General features: G+C 42.2%; 1 protein-coding gene across 1 annotated transcript in view; it reads left to right on the plus strand.

The window, feature by feature from the left end:
* The first annotated feature begins 12,931 nt into the window (after positions 1-12,931).
* SLC1A2 (solute carrier family 1 member 2) overlaps positions 12,932-25,641 on the plus strand; it is a 51,088-nt gene continuing 38,378 nt past the window's right edge. Inside the window, exons 1-4 of the mRNA XM_004585406.4 lie at positions 12,932-13,071; positions 14,582-14,734; positions 16,672-16,922; positions 21,781-21,949. Coding sequence (XP_004585463.2) covers positions 12,942-13,071; positions 14,582-14,734; positions 16,672-16,922; positions 21,781-21,949 — 703 coding nt within the window. The 5' untranslated portion in view covers positions 12,932-12,941. The remainder of the gene's footprint in view (positions 13,072-14,581; positions 14,735-16,671; positions 16,923-21,780; positions 21,950-25,641) is intronic.

Below are 25,641 nucleotides of genomic sequence, written 5' to 3' on the forward strand. Positions count from 1 at the left end.
GGGTTGAAGAATTTTCACTTAACAGTTTCTCAGAAACAGTTGGTGTTGATGACCTAATGGCTACCTGGCATATCATTGCTATTTCCAGGGTGTTGAGATGTGATGTTGTTGGAATGACTTCAGGAAGTGCATTCATATTGAGGTCATGATTATTTGTACCAGAAATATTTGTTGCTTGTGGAAAGGTCACAAAAAGTTAATTGGTGCTTTTGGTGGACTTGTCTCCTTAGAAATTTCATTCATGTTTTCCTCAGGCTTTGCTTAGGCTGATACACAAAGTCATTTCAATGGGAGGAACCTTTACCCAGTATCATTCTCTGCCAGAGCTTCCACCCAAATCCTTTAGACTTGCGTCCCCTGTGCACTGTTCAATCGCTCAGCAATTTTTTCTATGACGCATCTGATGTCCCCTGTCTTGGGGTAGATATAGGATTCTTCCTCACTTAGTATAGTGCGAAACGCATTTAGACATTAAGGAAACAATGTGAATGTGGTTAAATTGCAATGTAAGAGTTAGAGGCACGAAAAGTAGATTGAAAGCTCAGAAAAGGGTTATTCAAAGTGGCAACATGGAGAAGACAATTAAGATTTCATGTGATTCTAACATGAAAAGTGATTTAACCCCCCAAACCTTGTGAATTGCACCTATCTATTAAAAATGTGGGCAAGGAATGGATCATGAAAAAGGAGATATTCTGTTGCTGGATCATGCCATGCCAACGTAGAAGCAAAGAACACTGTGCCACCATGTCTCAAAAATCTACGAGTGTGAGAAATGCACATCCTTCTCTCAGAAAAGAATTCTGGGTTTCCCCTTCGTGGTGATGGTGTGAATGGTCTGGCTTCATTCATCACCTAAGCAATTAGCATAGCAACTAGTTAGTAAGTAATTGGGTTGTTGATAAACAGACCTGCTGGTAGAATCAGCAGGGTCTGGACAAGGAATTGATTGCTGAATGACCACAAATTCAGTGAATCTTCAGAAAGCGACGAAAGTAAGAAAAGGCACCAACCTCATAAGAGACCCTAAAATTTTCTCTGGCAAGGAAAGCCACTTAGAGATGTCACATCGCCTAGTGTTTAAATCAGGCTATTTTAAGGAGAAGCAGATTTTTGCTTTAGTCTATGCTTCTCTGGGACCTCCCTTGAAGCAGGAGGAAGTAAGGCAGAGTGAAAGCCAAGGACATCAAAGAACATACTATGGACAACACTGAGCATATAATTGGTACCACATCTGTCTGCCAATGGTGCTGCCATAAAGTACCCCAAATCCAAAGACTTATAACAAATTTATTATCCTGTGCTTCTGGAGGGCAGAAATCCAGCATGGATTACACTAGGCTGAAGTTCAAGTGTCAGCACAGCTGTTTTCTTTCTGGAAGCTCTAAGGGAGGATTGGTTTCCTTGCCTTTGCCACCTTCCTTGTCTCTGTCTGTCTTTATAGCTGGTAATGTTGAGCTAAGTCTTTCTTATGTTGTCATCTCTTTTTTTCTTTCCACTTAGGACAACCCTGTTATTATACTGGCTCCTCCTGGATAATCAAGATCCTTGCTTTATCACAAGTTCATCTGGTCATAATTTTCAATCCCCTTTGCTATGAAACCTGACATAGTCAGAGGGACTCAGGATTAGGAGATGGACACTCATGAGGAGAGGGACCATTATTCTATCAACTAACTGGTACATTATATAAAGATAATAAATGGCCTGTAGTCATTGTCAATATTCCCCAGTAAATTCTTTCTCAAGTATGAAGTTATCAACTGCTCTTCCGTTTTTCAAATGTGGGACTCAAATTTCAGCTGTAGAAGATTATGATGTGTTGGAGGATGAGGGCTGGAAACCCTGCTCTTGGCTGGCTCTAAGGGCTAGGGATATGGCTAGTCCTCGCCAGGATGGTTGTGTGAGGTCAGAGTCACAAAGTCAGTGGTTTGAAGTGTTCTAATCAGGATGGAGAACTTGAGGAAGAAACAAAAATACTGCACAGAGAGGAAGGTTGTCTTCCTATGCTGAGGAGGCATGTGGACCTAAAAAGGGTAAGGTTTCTTTTACTATTAGCTGGGATTAAGAGCATGAATTTTTTCAGGTAAACATGGGTTCCAACCTCAGCTCAGCCACTCATCAATGCTAACAGGGTGAATGCCCTGTCCAATCTGACCTTCAGTATTTTCATCTATAAAGTAAGAATGATAGTAGTATCCACTGTGAGAGAGTGTTGTGAAGAGTCAATGGTAATGCATGAAAAGCATCCAGTATGTGGTCTGATAGTAACTTTTATGGTTAGGTAGCACACAGTGTAGAAAAATAATCAGTGAGCAAAAGTTATAGGAAGACATGAGGGCTCACCAATAGGGAAGTTGTCCAAGTGGTAGAGTGGTTAGATGCATGAGGCCTGAAGTTCCTTCACTCTATCTGTTCAGGCATTGCCTAGACATTGGCATATGAATTGGCTGCTATGAATTTGCCTGACTGTTTTCTTAAATGTACAGAATTTGGAATGGGCATTTGGCTTAATATCACCACTTGGGCACTTACCTGAATCCCCTACAGAAGAGTCTGGGTTCAAGTTCTGCCTTTGGTTCTGATTTCCTACTAACACACATCCTGGAAGGCAATGGGTGATGGTTCAAGAAGTTGGGTTTCTGCTACTCAAGTGGAAGACCAACATAGAGTTTCCAGCTCCCACATTCAGCCCAGTCCAGTACCAGTAATTTGGACATTTGGAAAGTGAACCAGTAGATGGAAGAGCTCTCTCCTCTTTCCACACCTATTTTTGTAATAAATAAAACTAACAAAACACCAAGAAATTTAGACCTATCCAGATATGCCAAATTGGGACAAAACAAAAAAATTAAAGTAATTGCATATTTGTAGCAAAAATATGTGGAATGTGTATGGAGTTCCAATACATGCTTGCTAGCATATCAGCACAGCCTCCCCCACTGTCGGTAAGCCTCACCCAGAGCACTCCATTTATCACATATGAAAAACTTAGATTGATACTTCATTGTCATTCAGTGTACATTGCTTCCATGAGGGTGTCCCCTGATGTTGAATATTCTGTGAGTTTGGGAAGATTTATAATGGCATGCATTCACCATTATAGTATCCTTCAGAATAGTTTTCCCTGTCCATAAAATTTCTCTGAGTTCTTGCATTCATCTCAGTAGTGCTTGGACTGCTGATCTTGCTTTGGTCTCCATAGTTTTCACTTTTCCAGATAGCATGTCATATGGTTAGAATTATAATCTGTGAGCTTTCAGATTGGCTTCCTCCACCTAGTATTACACATTTCTTTTTTTCCAAATATTATGTCCTTTTGTCCCTGTTTGTGGTTTTAGTTAAGGCCCATGCTGAGGAGTTTCCCAGCAAATGCTGGTTTGGGGGGAGGGGGTTGAGGATGCCCCTCACATGGTGGTATCAACACATGGAGTGCTTTATCCACAAGTTTCTGGCTTAAATTTCAGTCCTCTGTTGGGGCACAAAGGGATCAATTTCTCAAGGCAAAACTGAGGGTCACTGGGAGCCAGAAATGGCTACCTATGGATGATTTTGAAGGCCTTTGGGAAAACTTTGAGAAAAAACTAGAGATTACACCTCATAAACGTCCTGAGAAATCTTGTCATTTGCATGATCAGGGTGGTGATTTACTTTCCTGCTTGGGATTGATGCTACTTTGCAAGGCTGGCTGTTAGTCCGGTAAGGAGGTGAGGGAATGCTGGGTGGTTACTCTGCTCAAGGAGAAGAGAGAATACCGGACAAGGAAAGCAGTTGAAAGATTAGCCCAAAGTGCTGAAAAAGACTCACTGTGTACATTGCTCCAGTTCCTGCCTGCTGCCTGAAGATACTGTAGTACTGCTTAAGCCACTGTTTAGAATCCCACCCTGGCCACTATGGAAGACTGACTGAAGAGGCTCAGCTTTGTTGGAAGCTTTGGGGGTCAGAGGATGTCTCAGGGTTCATGGTGTATCTGCAGCCCTGCTAACCGAGAGTGGCCCTCATGGCTAGGATGCCAACACTTCTCAGAACAGGATCTTGCCCTCAAGTGGAAGGACCACATTGTGGCGAGTCCAGACTGACAGATGTTCATGCTTGCCAGAGACCTTTCCGGAATGACAGCATCTTTCTTGTGGCCTTGGTTTGGTTTATGGTTCCAACTTTCCTTTGAGAGCACTGGGTATACTGTGGCCTCTATGCCTTGGGCATAAGAGCTGGACCAGAGCCACTAGCAGAAAAAGGCTACTTGACTATATAGTTCAGCCTGCTCCTTCCTGCCATCTAGCACCACGTTCCCTGATTGTTGTCGAATGGGACTTCCATACTTGCCATTTCTGATCTCTTTCTTGTTTCTCTGAATCAGCTTTGGTAGGCTTACAGGCCACTACTCCTCAAAATTAAGTGTAGTAAAAAACCTAAGACTAGAACATGTTTTATGGCTTCTCATTCACTCATTAATTCAACATACAGTAATTGAGCAGCTACTATATGGCAAGAATGATGGTAGTTGTGAGGGAGAGAGTCCAATAAGCCAGTTTTGCTCTCAAAGAGGCTTTTTTTTTGTATCCTTGTAAAGAAAGCATACAGGTGGAACAATGCCTCTGGATCATGGGTGCTGTGGTAACCTCTAGAGGCGGCCTCTAAGAAGTGAACTTGGCACTCAACAGAGGCTTCTTGAGGAAAGTCATGTTTGAGTTTTGAAGATGAAATGGAAGTTGATCTGAAAAGGCTAGATTGGAACGTGAGGAGGGGAGGCATTTTTCTGTGGGTTAAATTATCATTTTAGTGTAGAAATGAGGTTAGGTTCCCTGTTGGTTGAGATCAGGAGCACATGTCCACTAAGTCTCCCAAGTTTGTTGGAGCTATGTGAAGTTTTCAAATGTATTTTCATTTTGTTCCATTAGCCAGAGTGGATAGCGATGATTTCAGAACTTTCTTGCCTTTGGGGACTGGGCTGGCTGCTGTGCTCCTGGGCTGTGGTATAATCTTTATTTTTAGAAGCAGTTCCCAATCTGGGATGATCAAAACTCTGGCTCAGTCTCGCACCAGGTCCTGGAGGCCCTTTTTCCTTGGTGCCTCATTTCAGTATGGGGTGGTGACTCTTTCTGAAAATGGATTAATCTTTTATATCAAGCCTGATTTAAGTCCCTACAAAGGGAAGAATGCCAGAAACACAGAATTTTTATACTGAAGGTCATATTTATAATGCCCTGTGGGAAATTCTACCATATAAAGGTTGACAGCAGTGAGGACATCCCAGGTTCCCACCCACTCTATCCCTCTGAGGCTTTTTCTTCATAAAAATCATGATACCAAAGAGACTTATTGCCAAAGAGACTTGTCAAAAGTCAACCATAAGTAAGCTGGCTTAATGGCCATTTCCCACCACTTAATGCACTTAAGACCAAAAAGGAAATGAAAACTAAGAATTTACTAAGTATCAGATTTTTTAAGTGTTTTCACAAATATCATCATCTCTCTGAAACTTTTTAATTATCCGGTGAGTGGATACTATTGTCTAGCAGATTAAATGTCTGATCTAAGCCACAACTGAAAAGGGAGATTTTTAACCAAAAGCTGATAGCCATGTAATTACATGATTCTATCAGGACTCTTGACTTCCGGTCTTAACAAGACGCACTAATTCCACCATGATTTAGGGTAGCTGTGCAGTGTGCTTGGATGTTCAGGAAGAAGCTACACAAGACATACATTGCTTTTGAAAACTAGAGTAGCTCACTGGCAGAAACATCTCCGAAGGAAGTATTGAGATCTAGCAAATAGGCCTAGGAGCCAAAAATGAACAGAACGAACTAAAGGAGACTTTTGAAGCTGTGACTTGGAGATCACCAATCATTTGTAGGATCTGTGAGTACAAGTTATCCATCAGGGAGATTCATCTGTCATTGAGCCTTGCTTGTAGGATGTAGCCAAACTGGAGATACCTGCAGGCCGTAGGAAATGCAAGCCTGTCTTGGGGTTCCAGATGCTTTTGCAAGCAAAGGTGACTTTCTTTAGGGAGCAGGGTGGGATCTTGGACATGGACTACCCTAGCTGTAGGCATTGCCTTATGATGCTTGGTGCTGAGAATTGGCAACACTAGTATTCCTTGTTCGAGAATGCTTATTCAAACACACCAATTGCCTTAGTGTGAAGCTCTTTTGAACAAGAACTAGTTTTGTTCTTGAATGTCTAGTGTAGTATCTCCCTTTCAGATATTATCTGAAGGTCTTTGTTTCCACTCTGGTTCCTTAGGTCCTAAAGCCTGAGTGTTAGACTGTGGCAGTAGAGGTGTTGATGGGTAATGCCCCATTACAGACTTCACATCAACTTGGTGAAACACACCAGTTGTTTTTAGCTTCTCTGAGGGGATGTTGTGTTTCCACTTCACTGAGTTGAGGAAGGAAGGAATGGAATTGGTACCAGATGAGGTGACGCTGGAGTGTGCAGCAGGAAATCAGATTCCAACAGCACATCTAATGAATCTGTTATTTGAGGTTTTTGGCAGATCAAGAGGAATTGAATGCTAATGAATAGCAGGTTCTGAGAATAGTTTAAAACTTAGCATCAGTTTCAACATGTCCCCTTTGAGACGCAGAGGGTGAGGCACATGATAAGCTACGTTTGTGTCTCAATAAAGGACTCACATGGCTTTGTGAGAAAGAACTGGGCTGAAATTGCAATTTTAACAGCTGTTTAAATAATTCAATGGAGAGAATGACTGAAGGAAATTACAGGCTCATTGTTGAGTTTTTAATTATTCCAACAGCTGCATCACATGGCCTGACTTTGATGGCCTACTGAGGCCATTGAGAAGTCTGGTTGAATCACTTTACTGAAGTTTCCAATGTTAAGGAATTTTGGTGCTAAGACTTCCATGCAGAATGCACTCTGGTAGAAGGGTGAGTAATGCTGGAGAACAGTTTATTTCTTGGTTTGTTGTATACAAGCCCCATATGGTTTTTTGAATTCTTAATTGCTTGGTACCATCTTCACAACCACAGGATGCAGGAGGTGATATGGATAGAGTATGAACCTCTGGAATGACTTACTGTGTTTATCCAGTGGACTCACCCAGACCTGATCTTGCCCTTTCTTCTTTTTGCCATAGAAGCAAATCCTCAGGTTATTTTGACCTCTGGTCTTCTGTGGTGTCCAGCTCACCTCTCCTGGGGACCATTTTTCCAGGATAATCATTGAATTTCTAACATCTTCACAATGTAATGGAGGCCCAGAATTACTTATTTGACTGAAATGGAATGTATACCCTTGCTAAAAATTGTGTGCACATCAAGGGCTACATGTATGATGGAACCCTTAGGTTCTAGGACACACAGATTTTCAGATTGTGTATAGTTCACTTCTGAGATGGCTTTACAGTCCATGGAAATTGTGTATTATGAAAAAAGTATACACTGATTTCAATTTTTTGCACCAAATAACATGGAGTTTTTAATTCAATTTTGCACCAACTTTTTGAGTACCTTCATATATGCTAAATTGTGTACATATTGTATAATTAGGTTAAGGAGACTCATTTTCTCTAGGTTTGGGTTCAAAGTAGCCTGTTATCACAAAAGCTTTTCCTGGCTACCTGACGTAAAAATCACACTACCTCCTCACATACTACTCTCTATCTCCTAACCCCCCTTCCTAGATGGAAATGTTTATCCACTTATTTATTGTTCCACTAAAACATGTATTCCATGAGTGAAAAGGCTCTGTTTGTTGTTGTTGTTGTTGTTGATGGCAATAGCATGGATTCCTGAAACAATGTGGGATGGGTAATATGTGTCCTGTGCAAATTGGTAGAGCAAATGCAAGAATGCTAAGATGGTTAACAGGCTTGCCACAGCTCAGAGCTGCCAGCTTGTCTGTAGGAGAAAGCAGGAATGCCCTTTAACGCTGCTTGTTGATTTTTGTTTCCTTTTGCAAATGTTTATCAAGTATTCCATTCTAGGCGTTTTTAAGATCACAATCCTGTTCTCCCAGGATACATAGGTAGGAGAATAAAGGACGCATTTAAATTAAATCAAGCCTTAAAGGTCCATGGCAACTATCAGTCCCTCCTGGGAGCCCTTTTTGAGCCTTCCTTCCCCCTCCTTGAACAAGGGTTAGACATTCCTCTTAGGTTTTCCTATAGTGCATAATGCAGCGCTTCACCCTGGCCCAGGAAAACAGCCAACAACACAGTATGTAGTACACGTTCTTGTATTATAGACATTGCTGAATATAGTGTCTGATACACAGTATTCCATAAATGTGAGTTATCTCTGCTATGCTGTTATTGTTTACTACAACAACAATTAGCATTTAAATAACCATTAGGAAGAGAGAGAAGGAGAGATAGGGAGGGAGGGAGGGATGGAAGGGGGGGAGAAATTCTTTATCTGTTGGTTCATTCCCCAGATGATCATTGTGTTATTCCAAATCAAGTACTCTACCAGGTCTTCCATGTGGGTGGCAGGGACCAAGAATTCAGGCTATTCTCATTCTTTTCTTCCAGGAGCATTAGCTAGAAGTCAGACTGGAAGCAGTGCAGTCAGAGCTCAAACTAATACTCCAGTATGGAATGTCGGCGTATTAACGTGCTGTGCCACAGTGCCAGCCACTGTGTTGTCACGTTAAACAACTGTCTTTCTTCCAAAGGAACATGAGGTTAAAAGTAGTTCTCCATTCTATACACTGCATGCTATTCTGTGACACTATATACTCACTGTATGTTCTCCCATAAAATCTGATCCACAGCATTTCAGATTTCTCTTGTGTACTGGGAGATGCAGTGATAAGTTAGATGATTAGAGAATTTTTGCAAAGAGGTCTTGGGCAAATCCCTGCCTCACCAGCTGCAGGATGAAGCTATGATTTGCTTTAAAAATGATCTCTTTTGTGCATATGTCAGGAAGTCCAAAAGAGCTTGGAGTGTCTACTTAATTCCAAGAGGGCAAGTCACAGGAATTTTCTCAATAAATACTTGTGGGTTCATGACATTTTGAAGCTGTGGCCACATTTTGATGTGGCTGTTTTGACTCAAGGTTCTGGGGACATTTTAGCATGTCCTAAAAACATGAAGCAATGTTTTAAAGCTAACAATTTCATGAAACAGAACTCCAGTGACATCTCAGGGCTGAGTGTATGCGTTACCCCAATTTTTGTGTGTTTTCACTTTGACATGACTGCTTTGACGCTTGAAGTTTTCATTCCTTCTTATGGAAGTTGACAGAACACTTGCTTTAAATCCCTGTTAGTCTCACTTGGATACCAACCAGGAGCCCGATTCTCATTTCAACAGCAGGAGGTTTGCAAATGGAGTAGACAGAAAGATGAACAGCTTCAAGGGGATGCCTAACCAAGGGGAATACATCATCAGTTCAGAACACGTAGTACTTCCTTGATTTGCTGGCTCTTTCCTGAGTTAGAGCTTTAGATGATTATGTGAGCTGACAAAATGTTTGAAAACAGAGAAAGATCTCAGTGCACACGTAGAAACGTGGTCTAGTTAATAAGATCATTCTGATCATTTTTCTCCTGCTGTGCTGGTAAGAGAAGCTTTCTGTCTGTTCCATTTGGCAAAGGGAGGAAGTGGTACCTGTTGCTCACTGATCAGGAAGGCTCCTACAGCAGGCTGTGAGCAGTCATGCCCTATTTTCTTTTTCAGATGATCTGAGTTATCATTAGTGCACACATATGCTGGAAAATCAGATTGTCTCAAACATTAATCAGATGAGGAGAAATTTAGACCATTAAGAAAGAGAGAGTTGAAGAAAATAAAAAGTGTGTATGCATTTTTGGCTGACATTTTTTTCCCCAGAATATTCTATTAAGTCTTGCAACATTATTCCCAATTTTAAAACATTTTGAGAGCTGGTACATTTAAGCAGCCTGCCATTAAATAGTAAATAGCCGTATTTGGGTCCAAGGTCTTAACTCAAAAATTGGAAGGAGCTGGGGCAGTAGGCTAATCTCTTGTCGGCATCCCATATGGATGCTAGTTTGTGTCCTGGCTGCTCCACATCCAGTCCAGATTATGGCCTGACAAAGCAGCAGAGACTGACCCAGGGCCCCCGGCCCCTGCATCCACTTGGGACACCTGGAGGAAACTCCTGCCTCGTATCTTCAAACTGGTTCAGCTCTGGCTGTTACCATCATATAGGGAGTGAATTAGCAGATGGAAGACCTCTCTTTGTATCTCTTCTTATCTCTATGTAAAATCTGCCTTTCAAATGAAAAAAAAATCTTTAAAAATGGAAACTGAATTCATGATGTCTTGTTTCAATGGTGATATGACTAGGTAGATCCCCTGACTGAGATATTATCTTTGTTATGAACTTGATGAACATTGTTTTTCTTCTTGCCGTTTCCTGCATAAGAGGCTGCGTGGGTGCCAGTCGCCATGATGGCATGCATTTGTGTAATTTTTGTGAGGAAAGGCTCAGGTTCTTGTTCTACACATCACACAGCCAGCAGGTGATGGGGTCAGTATTTGAAGCTATTTTTGTCTCTTTTTCATTGCTATAAGAAAAACACTTAAAGCAGAAGCTGAGAGGTTATTTATTTTTTTTAATTATTATTATTTTTTAATTATATTGTTGACAATCTTTACATGAGAGGTTATTTATTTTTTAACACAGCTCATGGCACGAACATCTGCTCAACTCTAGTGAGCTCCCCTTGGTCACATTGCGACATGTTAAGTAACACCATGGTAGGGACATGTATGAGACTGAGGTAGGGACACGTCAAGGCAGGAAGCCAAGGCACATGGTGGGGGGCGGTGGGCAGCCTTGTTCTTTTATGCAAACATCTTAGGAGAACTAACTAGGGTTCTGTGAGAACTACATTAGTCTTTGCTGAGTGTAGCATGCTCAGTGACCTGGTGATGTTCTTCTGGGTCCCACTTCTTAGAAGTCCCACCATCTCTTAACATCAACACACTGGGGACTGAGGTTCCAACCTATGACCCTCTTGGTGACAATCCACTACCATACCAAAGCAGAAGCCAAAGCTCTCTGGCTCTACAGCTCACTTTGTTCCCATTATAACCAGTGATTCCAAACCGCAGGTGTACAGGCTAGTGGTGGTTCCCTCTTGGTGTTGAGCATGTTTATATGAGCATAACACCTCTGGGTCTTAGAAAGCACAGTTATTTGTCAGACAGTTGTTTGTCTTTCTGGATGCTCAAGGCTTTTTTCTTTTGCTTTATTAAAGGGTGGTGATTGTAAATGATAGCTACAGAAAGTTGGCCTGCCTCTATCAGCCATAAGCTTTGGCAAGGCACTTTATCATCCTGGAAATAACAAAGCTGGTAAATGAATAAGCTGCCCACTACCCGATCTAGAGCTCCACCGGGCCGACTGCAGGATAGCTTGAGTTGACCTGGTGTTTATCTGGAAATGGGCTGAGATGTGTCACTGGGAAAGGGGATCTCAATGCTTTGACTCATCCCTTGACACGTGGCTGGATGAGCATCTGGGCATTTTAGCAGGGTTCTGATAGTGCAAATTCTTTAAAACATAATTGATTGAATGCTTTTTTTGCACTGCATAAGCAATCTTTTCTATAAGAGGCAAAATTGGGATAATCAACATTTGTGACTTTCCCCAGTCTAGAATGGAGAAGGACTGAACCTGGAGGTATGTTCATTTTGGTACAATATAGGCTGTGACTCTTAAAAAAAGCCTTCCTGCTGTTGTTACAAGAATGAAAGAGCTCAGGTTTGGTTGGCGACCAGACACATTTGGAATGGAAACTCAGTTTCCTTTGATCTTGCAACCCTGGGCAAGTATCAGTCTCCTTTTTGTGAAAAGAAATTAAGATTCCGAGGAATCCTTCAGGAATTACTGTGGGGACAATTCTTGGGAAATTCCTGCTGTAGTCAATGGTATTTCTTTCTGTTTAAATTGATTAGCTTATTTTAGCATTCCATGATGAATTCTATAGGCTCCAGGATTTCTGTTCCCCCAACACACACACACACACACACACACACACACACACTTACCCCGTGTCATTGTAATAGTATAGTCCTTCACAGTCGTAAGTGCATCATTCTGCTGTTTAAGTGTACCCTGACATTATAGGCATGGACATTGTCAAAGAGTACAGCATCCTATTGTCAAGATGCATTCAACAGTTTTATTTGGAGTCTATGATTTGGAAGTAGAGATGCACACTGCATTGTATCCTCATATCTGCATGTGATAGTCTCTACTACACAGTTACTATACATTCCTATAAATGAAAAGCCATTAAACAAAGTCAACAGAGAGAAAATTAGAAAATTTACAACATAAAGTTAAGTAACATGCTACTGAATGATCAAGGTGTTGCTGAAGACATTAAAAAAAAAAAAAAAATCAAAGACCTCAATGGAGGAACCTTAGTGTGGTTTTCGTTCGTATTTCCGTGACAGCTAGGGAACCTGAGCATTTTTTCATATGTCTATTAGCCATTTGAATTGGTTGTTTTAAAAAATGTCTGTTCATTTCCTTTGCCCATTTTTTTTTTCACAGGGTTGTTTGCTTTGCTGTCACTGACTTTCTGAAGCTCTTTGTAAATCCTGGATATCAGTCCTCTATCAGTTGATGTTGTGTGCAAAGATTTTTTTCCCATTCCTCTGGTTCCTTCTTCACTTTGTTGATCATCTCCTTCGCTGTACAGAAGCTTTTCAGTTGATGTGGTCCCATCTGTTTATTTTGGCTTTAAAACTGCCTGCGCACTTTGATATTCCTTCCTTTCTTTATGTGGAGAATCCAAGATAATAAGGATCCAATGTGTCCTACTGTCATGAACTGCAGAGTCACTCTTGTTTTTATTGTCCTGCTAATGTTTCCAACTCCAGCTGTGTCCAGCAGAGCTCCCAACCCTTAAGCCCCTGAAGCTATTTAGGGAAGGTGCCCAAGGTCTGTAATCACTGTCTCTGCTTCTGTTCTAGTGCCAACAATATGCCCAAGCAGGTGGAAGTGCGAATGCATGACAGCCACCTCAGCTCAGAGGAGCCCAAGCCCCGGAATCTGGGCCTGCGCTTGTGCGACAAGCTGGGAAAGAATCTCCTGCTCACACTGACGGTGTTTGGTAGGTGTCTGACATGCCCCTGTCTGGGACTATCCTGGCTCTGTTGGGGAGTGGCCTCCTCAGCAGGTATTTCCCCCGGAAAAGGAGCCACATCTGCCTAAGGCTCCTTTTGCCCAGGCACCGCTGCCTCCAGGATATCTTCTCACTGGTTCCAAGGCTATTTGGTCATTGAATTCTAGTGGTTCTCAAAGTTCAGGCTGCCTATAAATGTCTTGTGAGCGAAGGAGGAAGGGACTTGATTTACTCCAGCACCAGATCATGAGTCTTCCTCCCCTGCTTCAGATCTAATCAAGCTGTGGTTGACCTTTTGGGTGTATTATTGATGGAATCTCACTTTTAGGTTTTGCACCGGAACGTACTGAAAATGGGGCAAGTCACTGATTCTTACAAGACAACCACACCATTTCCTTTCTCCATCCCTCCTCATTCTTCAACTCTCTCTAGACTACAGTGAATGATTCATCCTCTGCCATCCACTCACACTAACTGTTCTGTGATTTCTTTTTGAGCCTATTGCCTTGGATACTAGTGGACCAGAATCAGAACAGGCGCTTAACACAGCTCTATTTCATTAATTGTCAGAAATGCCAAATATAGCAGTGTTTTGCAATAATTATCTTCCTTGAGGCAAAACTCATTCCTCATAAGGCTTAAAGTTGGGCAATGTAGTTTCGACCTATAATGAAAAAATGACTAGACTTTTGAGCTTATTCCTCTATTCAGCCTCTTGGAGATAACACTGTAGCCCATATACCTAGGAGTGCCCTATTTGGTTTACAGCCAGCTGGTGGTACTGCATCCTGACTTGTGGTTTCTGCAGGGATCATTTATCTTGGCCACTGTTGGCAGAGATCTGAACATTCTTTATGGGATTTTTAAGTGTATAAAGTGAAATATGCCTGCCAGCCTCTCTGCTAAATTAATTCCTCCAAAATGATATATATTTTAGAGCCTTTCCTGTATCAGTCTTCCAAAAATTGTGTAAAAAGACGTAGACATCAAGAACAAATCGTAAGGGTGAGACAGGAGGAAATTACTGGACGCCACAGAAAACAGGTGGAATAAAAAGGGACATGCATTAATTTAGTCCATCCAATGTTCCTTTTATCTCATCTCCAGTTGAAATGGGAAGACATAGATTACATACCATGCTATGGGGCCAAGACTTGGCTGACAGAACGAGTAGTAACTGGCACTATGGATTATTTCGACTAACAATTTCTGACTCCAGGTCAACAATATTCCCAGAGATGTTGAAGTTAAGTGATGCATGCTTCCCATGATGCTTGAGAAGGTCTCTCTGGCTCCGTTAAGATGCTTTTCAGAATAGTTGAAGCTATGAAAGGTTCTCTTGCTATTATTGATTATCTTCTGCTGTATTTTTGTTCACCTGTTGTTTATTATCTAGTAATGCGAATCACAGTACAGATCAATGCCCCTGAATGAAGGCCCTAGAGCTGTTCATCTGACTTTGGCAAAAAAATAAGTTCTGATTTTCCCATCCATGCAGGTGTCATTCTGGGGGCAGTCTGTGGAGGGCTGCTTCGCCTGGCCTCTCCCCTCCATCCTGATGTGGTGATGTTAATAGCCTTCCCAGGGGATATCCTCATGAGGATGCTGAAGATGCTCATTCTCCCTCTCATCACCTCCAGCTTAATCACAGGTGAGATTACATCCCTATGCCTGGCCAGAGTGTCTGCATGTTGGATTGACGGTGATGCTTGTTTGCTGAGTAAATAAATGTGATTTTCTGTGTCATTTCATTGGAGAACCATGGCTTTTTGTCTCTAAAATGAGGATAGTTAGATTAGGTATTTAACCCAGCTATTAAGATATCTATGACCTGCATACAAGTACTAGAGTTGGATTCCTAGCTCCAGCTTTCTGACAAAGAAGACCCTGGAAGGCAGCAGTAATGGTTTAAATAATTGAGTTCCAGACACCCTATGGGAGACTTGGACTGAATTCTCAGCTCCTAACTTCAGCCCTCACCCATCATCTGCTGTTCTAGGCATCTGAGGCACAGAACAGAAACTGGGAACTAAGTGCTAGGATACGAAGCTGGGCTTTGGTCCATATTTAGGTGCCAGGGACTTAAGTAATCTTAAGAAGTTGATCCTCTGCAGTGTGCACCACATGGAGGAAATGAGGATCCAGTAGCTCTGGAACACCACAGGATTCTACAACCTTTTTGTAGTTGACACGTGAATGCAGTAATAGAAAGCTCTGGGACTTACTTTACTTCTGGAATTAAGTTCTTTTTAAAGTTCTAGCATTTAGGAGCTTATCAGGGTCTTATTCAGCCTTAGACTGAGTGAGTCCATGCTTTTCACATTAAATGCTCCTTGCCAAGCCAAAGAGGACCTTCTCTGTGCCTATTTAGCAGCTGGTACATTGGCTGATCCAGTGTGGAAACATGTATCCACAGGCTGGAATTAGACCTTAGGTTGTAAGGAGAGGTAGATTATATGTAGATGAGCTAAATTCAGAATCCAACCCCTCAGAAGATAAGAGTGATCTTGAAAGTGATTTGGTCTCTGCCTAACACAAGCAGGAACTGAAACCAGGAAGTGGACACATTGAAGAAATAACTTGAAAAGAAAACCCAGTGGAGGCTGGAGTTTTTTGTGACTGGTTTGGGATTTTCTTTAACCTCTCAAAGTGTAGATGAAGCACTGGCCACTGGGAGAGAGCCTTCTACACATGCTTTACACATGTGTTTTCTAATGCCACACAAGGCGGTGCAATGTGACTCCGCTTTTATGCTTTTCCTGGGAGTAAGTGGGCAGTTATGCTCCATCACTATCTTGCCTCAGTTTCTGTGACTAATTGTGCATTCAAAGGACTTTGAGAATGTGACACTGATCTGGAAGGGACTTAAAATGTAAGTAAATTGGTAAAAGCACAGCAGATCTCAGCACCACCACTTCATAAAAGACAGGATATCTTAAGACCAAAAAAGTGAAAACAGGGGCCAGCATTGTGGCAGAGTGAGCTAAGCTGCCACCTGCAATGCAAACATACCTTATCAGAGCACCAGCCTGAGTCCCAGCTACTCCGTGTCCAATCCAGCTCCACTTTAATGTGCCTGAGAAGGCAGTAGAAGGCAGTAGAAGGTGGTCCAACATCTTGGATAGCTGCCACTCATGTGGGAATGGAGCTGCAGACTCTTAGTTCCAGCCTGACCCAGCCCCAGCCATCGTTGCCATTTAGGGAGTCAGCAAAAGGAAGCTCTCTCTTCCTCTCTCTCCCCCTTTCAAACAAATCATCAATGAAAAGAACTTAAATTTAGAAGAAATGTGAGAACATACTGAAATTGATTTAAACTCACTATTGAAAAGTGTTTAAAAAAAAAAGGCGGCATTATCTGTGAATTCTGAGCTGGGTGATCCTCAACTCTTCCTAGTTGTCTATAACCTCTAAAATGTCCTTGGAAAATAGAATTGTAGACTGTAAGACTGATAAGATATTCATTTGTAGGAGATTTAATTAGCCATGAATGCACTTAAAAAACAAAAAGCCAAGTGTTATAAATTGTATAGAGATGGATGAGCAGTAAAAAACGATTATAATGAATTCTTTTGGTTCTTTTTGACCCAGGTTTATCAGGCCTGGATGCAAAAGCGAGTGGTCGATTAGGCACAAGAGCCATGGTGTACTACATGTCCACGACCATCATCGCTGCAGTACTGGGGGTCATCCTGGTCTTGGCTATTCACCCTGGCAATCCCAAACTCAAGAAGCAGCTGGGCCCTGGGAAGAAGAACGATGAAGTTTCCAGCCTGGATGCCTTCCTAGACCTTATTCGAAATCTCTTCCCTGAAAATCTTGTCCAAGCCTGTTTTCAACAGGTAATCCCAAGTTCTAATGCTATCTCTTTCCCAATCTTCTAAAGCATAGAGCAATACTTTGGAGACTGTTTCATCACACCAATGCTGGGTAGCAATTTTCTTAATATTTAATTATGTCTGGCTCAGTGGTTGTGTAATGTGGTCTTGGGCAGGATGTTGAGATTAGAATCACTTGGCTTTCTTTCTCTTAGTTAACTTACTACATGGCTTGCTTGTCTGTTTCTCTCTTTTGTTCGTTTATCACTTCCTTTTCTTTTTGTTTCTGAGTTGTCCATGTATGCATTTTTATCAACCTTGCCCACAATCCTCTGAGCTTATTCAGTGGTTCTCAATTTTGGCATTTGACATAAAGGTTAAGGTACTGGTTAAGACACCTACATCCCATTATGACATAGCAGATTAAGCTGCTGCTTTTGATGATGGAATTTCACATCAGAGTGTCAGTTTAACTTCCAGATGTTCTGTTCAAATCCAGCTCCCTACCCATGTGTCTGGGAAAACAGCCCTGATCATCAACATGAAAAACTTAGATGGAGCTCCAACCTCCTGGCTATTTGGAGAGTGAACCAACAGGAGGAAGGATCCCTCCCTCTCTCTTTTTTATTTTTTTAAGATTTTTGTTATTATTGGAAAGCCGGATATACACAGAGGAGGAGAGACAGAGAGGAAGATCTTCCATCCGATGTTTCACTCCCCAAGTGAGCCGCAACGGGCCGGTGCGGGCCGGTGTGCGCAGATCCGATGCCGGGAACCTGGAACCTCTTCCGGGTCTCCCACACGAGTGCAGGGTCCCAAAGCTTTTTGGGCCGTACTCGACTGCTTTCCCAGGCCACAAGCAGGGAGCTGGATGGGAAGTGGAGCTGCCGGGATTAGAACTGGCGCCCATATGGGATCCCGGGGCTTTCAAGGCGAGGACTTTAGCCGCCAGGCCACGCCACCGGGCCCCCTCCCTCTCTCTTTTTCCCACTAGTCTCTCTGCTTCTCCTTTTCTGTTACTCTGACTTTGAAATCAGTTTTTAAAATAATTTGTTAAAATAAATAACCACACCCCTACAGTGGAGACCCTGGATTCAATTCTGAGCTTTGGCTCCCCACCAGTGCAGATCCTGCGAGGCAGTGGTGATGTCTCAGCTGACTGCAATGGTCCCTGTTGTACACATGGGAGACCCAAACTGAGTACCAAGTTTCAGGCTTCAGCCTGGCCCAATCCCAGCTGTTGTATGTTCCGCACAGCTGAGCCAGTAACGTGGACATGGCTAAGGTCTGGGGATGAAGCACAGACATGGAGACCAGTGATGGTGGAAGTCTCTCTCAAGTCTCTCCCCGAAGCCTCTTTATTACTCCTTATATATTCTTTCCCCCAAGCCCTTTAACAGAACTAGGATGCCAATGAGTCTGATTAGACCAGGTGCTTTTAGCCGCAAGCCCATTTCCTGAGTGCTCAGCTTAACGAGTGCTAATCAACTCCTTAGCCCACAACAGTTGTATGCATTTGGAAAATGTACTAGAGAATGGGAGATCCTTGTCAGCCTATTTCTCTCTTCCTCTCTCTTTCTGTGTGTGTGTGTGTACGTTCATGCCTCTGCTTCTCAATTTTGAAAAAAAATTAAATGCCATTTTTACAAGGAATGAAAAGTGTGTCAGGTGAAGGATCTGTTAATTAAACTTAGATTGTTACATCTTGTAGATACATATTGAAACATCTCTTTGTATTCCACTAACATGGATTATTATGACATAAATTAAAACTTTAGAAATGTGAAGTGCTCTTCTGATGGCATATAGACCATAGACCTATATTGAAGGTTCTTGGGCAGGTGGAGTGAGATGGGGAATGAATTAAAATAGACTGGGCTGGAGGTGTTCCTTGCAATCTCCTCCATGTAATGTGCCTACTCTATAGCCAACCTGCATAGTATTGGGCCTTTGCTTCCCTTGGAGCTGATAGACACAAATGGATGCTAAGTCTGTTCTTAACTTTTAGAAAGCACTCTCCGGAGCTGAAGCTCCGGGAAATGAAGTAAAAGATGATGAAGTAGGGACACATCTCCTGCCTGTACCCAGTCACGAAAGGAGACACCCTTCTTCGTCTGAAAGCAGCACTAGGAAGCAGGCAGGGATTAAGGATCATTAGGGGTTATTGTTCTGGCCTTAGAGCAATATGTAGTATTGACCATGCTCTTGATTTCTGGGCATTCTTTACCTACAACTGCCTATTGCAAAAAGCATCATCTGCTACCCTGGGGTAGAGGGTGAGTCATTTCTTGCCCCATTCCTGACCTGATCCCACCCATTCTCTGGAGAAATTCATATAAGGGTTAGTTTCACATGCTCAGCCCCAGGTCAGATATAAACTTCCTTCCAGGCTAGGGAAACCTTAACAATAATGGTAGAGAATAGAATAATTTAGTTCAGGGTGACAGTGGATTTTAGATTCCTTAAACCTGACTGGAAAACTTTGAAGATGATTTGGGAAGTGAAAACTATTCTAATAGAGTGGCATGGCATTGCCAGGGAGAAGGGGTCATGAATGGTTTCTTTTGTGTACATGAAGCACAGTTGACAGTGGTATAAAATCACCTCTCCTAAGAAAAGGGGGTTTTCTGACTGGAATTAGATAGAGATGCCCTGAGCACAGAGTGAAGACTGCCTTAACCAAAGTGCAGCATCTGCCTTGTCCAAGTGAGGTGCGGAGTCATTGAGAGCAGAGAGGTCTCCTTCATACTGTTTGGGGCTGGCTTGAAACTCAGGCTGAGGATTCCATGAGAGGAGCTACCTGGAAGGTGCAGCCTGACAACATTAAATCAAACCCAGACATGCAGACCATGTGGATCGCTTTCTTACAGGGAGTACAGTGATCTGTGTATCAGATACTTCAAATACTTTTTTGAGAAAATGATATTAAAACAAAAGGTGACTTGAGTGCAAAAGTTTGGAAATCCGCAATAGCTTTGTTTTTCGTTAAACTGTGTTTTTCATGAACTTACTCGAATACTCTCATGTAGTTACCTGGGTGACACTTGTGAGGAGGATTATCTGTCGAACCCTTTGCCCTGCACAAAAATACTATAGGCAATGATAAAGATAAGGTTTGTCCCCCATGCAGCTTATGTACTTTCCAGGGGAGTGAGACCAAAACAAGTATTGGGTAAACATATAGCTAAAGTTACAGGAATCAACTCACCTACAGATTGTAGGTAGCTAAGAAGAAGGGAAGGGAGGTGAGTCAGAAGGCACCTGCAGGTTGCAGTCAGCACCCAGATTGTCCGGTGGTCCAATCTAAACAGGCTTTGATGAAGCACTCAAGCAGAACTGAGACTTGCTCCTATCACTTCAGTTTCAACGAAAGCTAATGGCCCGTGGTAATTGGAAGCTGAGTTTTGGTGTCAAACATGACTCCTTTTGAATCATGTTTCAGCACTACCAATGTTTTCTTCAGTAAGTTGGTTAACCCTGTGAACCTTGGTAGGTTACTGCAGCTGTAAAAGGTTATAGATATGAAATCTTCAGCACCTAGTCTCCTACCTGACCCTGGCCCATTTATTTAGGTCCACAACCACTACTTTGTTTAACCCAAGTTCTGTCTTTGCGTTCTCAGGATAGGTCAGCAGTTGGTTTTGATCCTCTCTCTTTGCCTGGATGATTCTGTTGCTGATGAAAAACCTCTATTCCCATCACTACTGTGTCCTGTCTTCCTATCAGTGTTTCCCAGACCACAGGTGACAATGAACAGCCTGTTCTTGCTGCAGACATCCAGCTCTGGACTTCCTCTCTTCCTGCACAAATACACATGGCCAGAACACATGGCACCTGTCTCATTTGAGAGAATGCTGACTTCCTTCTCTGCCCTTTAGGTTCATGTATCAGTGATGTTTATTATTGGGCCCAGCTACAGTAGGATCAGGTCCACATAGCTGGAGTCCCAGTTTTGCCAATAAAGCTATGGTGTCTGACAAATCCCTTGATTTGAATCCTCTTCCACATTTATTCAGGGTTTTGCAGGCACTGACATTCTAGGATTATGCCTAAGTTCTGTTGTAATGCTCTTGGAGGTGGATTCTCACAGCACTTTGCAGGCAGGGTGCCTGGCACTTTTTAAAAATAGGGCCGTGGTGATGGATGTCGAGGAATGTGTGATGGGAGTCATCCACACAAAGATGTGCAGAGACCATTAAGTGAGGCTTGCTCAGCATCCCTGCCCAGAAGGAACATCTTGCATTGGGATCTGAAACATTAGCAAATTCTCCTTCTGTGATGATAAGTGCAAGCTGGCACAGCTGATACCCTCATTGAGATGCCCAGCGGAGTCAAATAGGATCTCAAAATTAACCTGTGATGACTCTGTTTGGCATGGACCAGGGCACAAGAAAATGTTTGGATAATTGTTTGTTGATCTGATGCCTATCAAAGTCATGTCCTTCCTGTCCTGGAGCAGACCTAATGCCCATCACAGGGATCTGGGAAGATCACCTAATGACTGTCACTTCTATGTAGCACATTCAATTTAGATGTCTGATATTGCCCCCTGAACTGTAATCATGCAGGTGAAAGAAAATACCACCTATTTCCCAAGTCTAAGCCTGAGTTCCTTTGCTGGACTGTGCTCCATGTAGTATATTGACAAATTAACTTAATACATGTCATTTTGTAATTATGACAATTGTATCCCACTGTGTGTGCAGTAGATCATTTTGTTAAGCATAAACCTATAAATAGTTTCCCAATTTTTATAATTTGTTTGTGGCATTTCTGAATTATTTTTTACCATACTGGGAACCTTGATAGATGAGTGATCTGGTTTTTGTTGACTTTTTAGATAACCCTTTATCTTCACGCCTTTTTCTTTTCACTGCATTAGATTCAGACAGTGACAAAGAAGGTCCTGGCGACTCCTCCATCAGATGAAGGGGCCAACATAACCAACTCGGTCATCTCCCTGTTGAATGAGACTGTGACAGAGGCACCTGAAGAAACCAAGATGGTTATCAAGAAAGGCCTGGAGTTCAAGGACGGGATGAACGTCTTAGGTAGATTCACTGCTCCACCTCCTTGGGGAAGCTTTGCTGCCCTGACAATGGCTAGCCTTTCCTGTGTATCTTCTGCCACTTCATCTCAGCCCCTCCACCTGCCTCATACCTCTCAGAACGTGATGATGCTGTTGTCCTCTAGGTGGAGCAGGAGGCCTCTTTGGGGAGTTTATGAGGCTCGTTGGGACTGAAGCTGAGCTGATGAAGGAGTGGGCTGAAGAGAGGCCTGGAGGGCACATGGTGACTAGAGGCTAAGTATGTGAAAAGAGGAGGAGCTGATGATGTTTGTTGCGCACAGTCCCTAACCCAGTGTGGCATTTATGAGTCACTTTCTCTAACTCAACATTTACTTAAGTGACTCATCCAATTCTTCCACTTTTAAGCGCTTTTATTTTTATTTTATTATTATTCTTTATATTTTGAGCTGCCTCTGTGTCCCAGGACTATGGCAGACAAAGCAGCCATCCTGCACAGCTCTCACATTTTGGAAACAAAAGCAGAGCTGTCCATGTTGTAAAGTGTTGGTGCTGGAACCAGAGGACGTTACAGATTATTTTTGTTTGACTTGTGTGATTTCAGTGGACTTTTCTGCCAAAGCCTGCTGCCTTCCTGGGGGGTTGTTTGGCTTTGTGGTTGGACGGATGTAGGTTTGGGTCCTTTTGAATGCTTACTGATTATCTGGCCAGGGGTAAGTGGTTCCACTTCCCTGAGTTTCACTTGTACAACAGAAATGGGCTTGGCTTCTGCTTTGCAGATTGTTGTAAGGATTGAAAGAGATTATGTATAGCAAATACAGTATGAGAACAACACAGAACAAGCCCTGTGCTTTAGTGAATTAGTTATGATCATGATAAAAACAGGTGGAGAATTGAGGAGATTAAAAATAAAACATGCTCATTGGGTCCCATCATATGAGGAGCTCCCCACTCATCCACTAATGGGAGATTCATTGTTGCCATAGCCACTAACTGCCATTAAATGGTATCCCCAACACAAGGAAGGGACATTTGTCCCTGTGTTAGGAGAAATGGGGAACTTGAACTTCCAAGCAGATTTCGAAGGATTCTTGTGAGAGCTTTTAGAATTACATGATCTCAGGTGTCCTCCCCTTGTTTCCTTGATTGAGTTGCCAGATAAAACACAGGATATCTAGTCAAACTTAAAGTTAAATGATAATTAATTTTAATGTAAATATGATGGTACTTCAAATAGATCATGGGTAAATGCAGTTAAAGGGTATGTGTACTTTGATTCAGTTTTACACAAACACATTCTTGAAGACCATGCACAAGTTTTTAACTATATAGAAATATATGTGTATATATATATGTACAATCAAGCACTGATATATAAACACACACATATATAAGTTTTGTAAATTATCTTTGTTTCTCAGATATTGTATGGGACATACTCATAATTAAAAAAAAAAAAACACCAACTGACTGAAATTCCTGTTTGTTTTAAATTGGAACCCTCCTTCTAACCCACCCAGAATGAAAGAGAGAAGGAGGCAGAGGGAGCGGAATTGCCAGTCTGAGAAGTAGAAGTGGATCTTTCTGTTTGGCCTGGGAGGAAGCAGGTTGGGTCTGTGAGAGAAGATAAACTGACTAGGTTGCCAGGCAGTGGAAGATCAATAAACACTGTTAACAATCAGTGAGAGCTGAAAGAAGGAAACAGAAAAAGGAGAGTTCCTCTAAGAAGAGGTTTTACAAATATCAGCATTCACCTCCAAGCAGCTGTTTGTCCCAGTGCTCCGATACTCATAACATTTTCCAGTCTTACCCAACCCCCCACATCCTGGTCCTATCTGGCAGGTCATAACTAAAGACGCAACTCCCCTTTGTGAGAGTGCCTCCTCTGCTTTCTGCATGTTCCGGAGGCAACTGAAGGCCATGCATAGCAGGGTCAAGGCCTTGCAGTGAATCATTACAAGACTTTCCTGGTTGTTTCCAGTGTCTTGGTGGATTCTGGGAAGTCACATGGCCTTTGTATGGGGAGTTTCAACACAGCCCCAGTGACCAAGTCTAAAAGGGCTTTGTTCAAATGAATACCTGCCCCTTCCCTTCCATTCCTGTGAATGATTTCAATTAGGCAATGTTTACAAAGAAAAATGACAAGTTGAGTATAGGTTTGCATCCAAGTGCAGATTAAGACTCTGGAAAGCCAAAGGGAAGTTAGACTGCTGAAAAATTCCCATTTTTAACAATCATGGCTGAAATAAGGTTCTTTCCATCTTCTTCCAAGGGTAGAGATGGTGATTTTCTTGGTTGTTGCTGCTGCTGTTTTTCCTCTCTTTCTGTTCTTTGACTTTGGAAAGTCCCAAGGATTAGGCACTTCAAGGAAGAAGATACTACCCTGTTTTTGGCCTTCCATTTCTTTAAGGGCAAGTTTCCCCCCAGAAGGCATGTACAGCTAATTCTGGGTGCTACCCTAATGGAAATGGGTAAAAACAGTTCCAACTGCTTGTTTAACAATCTTTGTCCTGTCCAGTTTCTACTGGTCCTTAGGACAGATTTTATTCCAATGCTTTGGTACTTGTGACACTTTGCATATTTTCTCTTAACATTTTTAATGGAATTAACCAAGCAGTGCTAGCTGTTCTCAGCCAGAGTGTTCATAGGTTGATTCTTTTCCATTTTATTTCTAGCTAATATCTCTTGAACAGGTTTGAGCGAAGGAACTGAAATTGATTTTGTTATTGTAGTGCCAGCCCACTTTGTCTTGGATCTAATTTTTACTAAATCCTTATCTCTCCTGGGCCAGTAACTCACTTGCAAAGTCATCTATCTATTTTTCTGGCTAAAAGCTACAATGGGAGGGAATAAATACCAGGTGTTAACAATGTTGAGCACAAGTGCTGGATTCTTCTTGCTGAAGATAGAATGGGTCCAGCAAAGAACAGTTATGCTAGCTATGGTATGCAGAAGTTATTTATTTAAGTGAAATTGGAAAGGATCAAGTTAGGAGTTCATGCAGAAAAAATTCTCTCCTAAGAGAATAATTAAATCATAATGGCATAATTTAACCTGTTACAGGTCAAGATTTCAGATATAACTGGACAGAAGAAGAAATTGAGCATGATAAGGAGTGACTAGAAATTAGGCCAAACTGAGATAAGATGGACGTGGGGAAGAAGAAAGAGGGAGAGGGAAAGGAAAGTGGCTCTTCAGAGTTAGAGAAAAGTTCAGGTAATCAAGCAAAGTTTTTAGGGTATGTTGATCAAGTTCCAAGACTGGTAATCTTGGTATAAGGGCCAGGGAGCACATGGTGATTGGAAATCAGAGATTCCAGTGGCCTCCAGGAAATATAGGAGGTATATCTGGCTGCATAGTGTGCCCCAGTATCTGCATGCTGAGGCTGAGGGAGTAGAGTGAGAAGAAATATGGAAATGAGAAAGCAATAATCTTATCCCAAGAAAAAAGCTAGGCTTAATCCTTGGAGAAGCTAAGTACATGGCAGTTCCCAGGACCTCAAACACAGGGATTGAGACAAAAACCAACAAGGAAATAAGACCCAAGGCTGAGTATTGAATTTGGCCCAATCTGATGCTGACATCAACAGGGTGGGGACTGAGCTCCTGTAAGTGTTTCTGCCTGGGGTTAGGATTACCCAAAGGAGGCTAGTGTGGGACTGAATTTAGATAAAAGTTAGGATGTAAAATGAAAAATAATGAATGCCAAGGAGATAGG

Source organism: Ochotona princeps, chromosome 4 (genome assembly GCF_030435755.1).
Source record: "Ochotona princeps isolate mOchPri1 chromosome 4, mOchPri1.hap1, whole genome shotgun sequence".
Taxonomy (NCBI): domain Eukaryota; kingdom Metazoa; phylum Chordata; class Mammalia; order Lagomorpha; family Ochotonidae; genus Ochotona; species Ochotona princeps.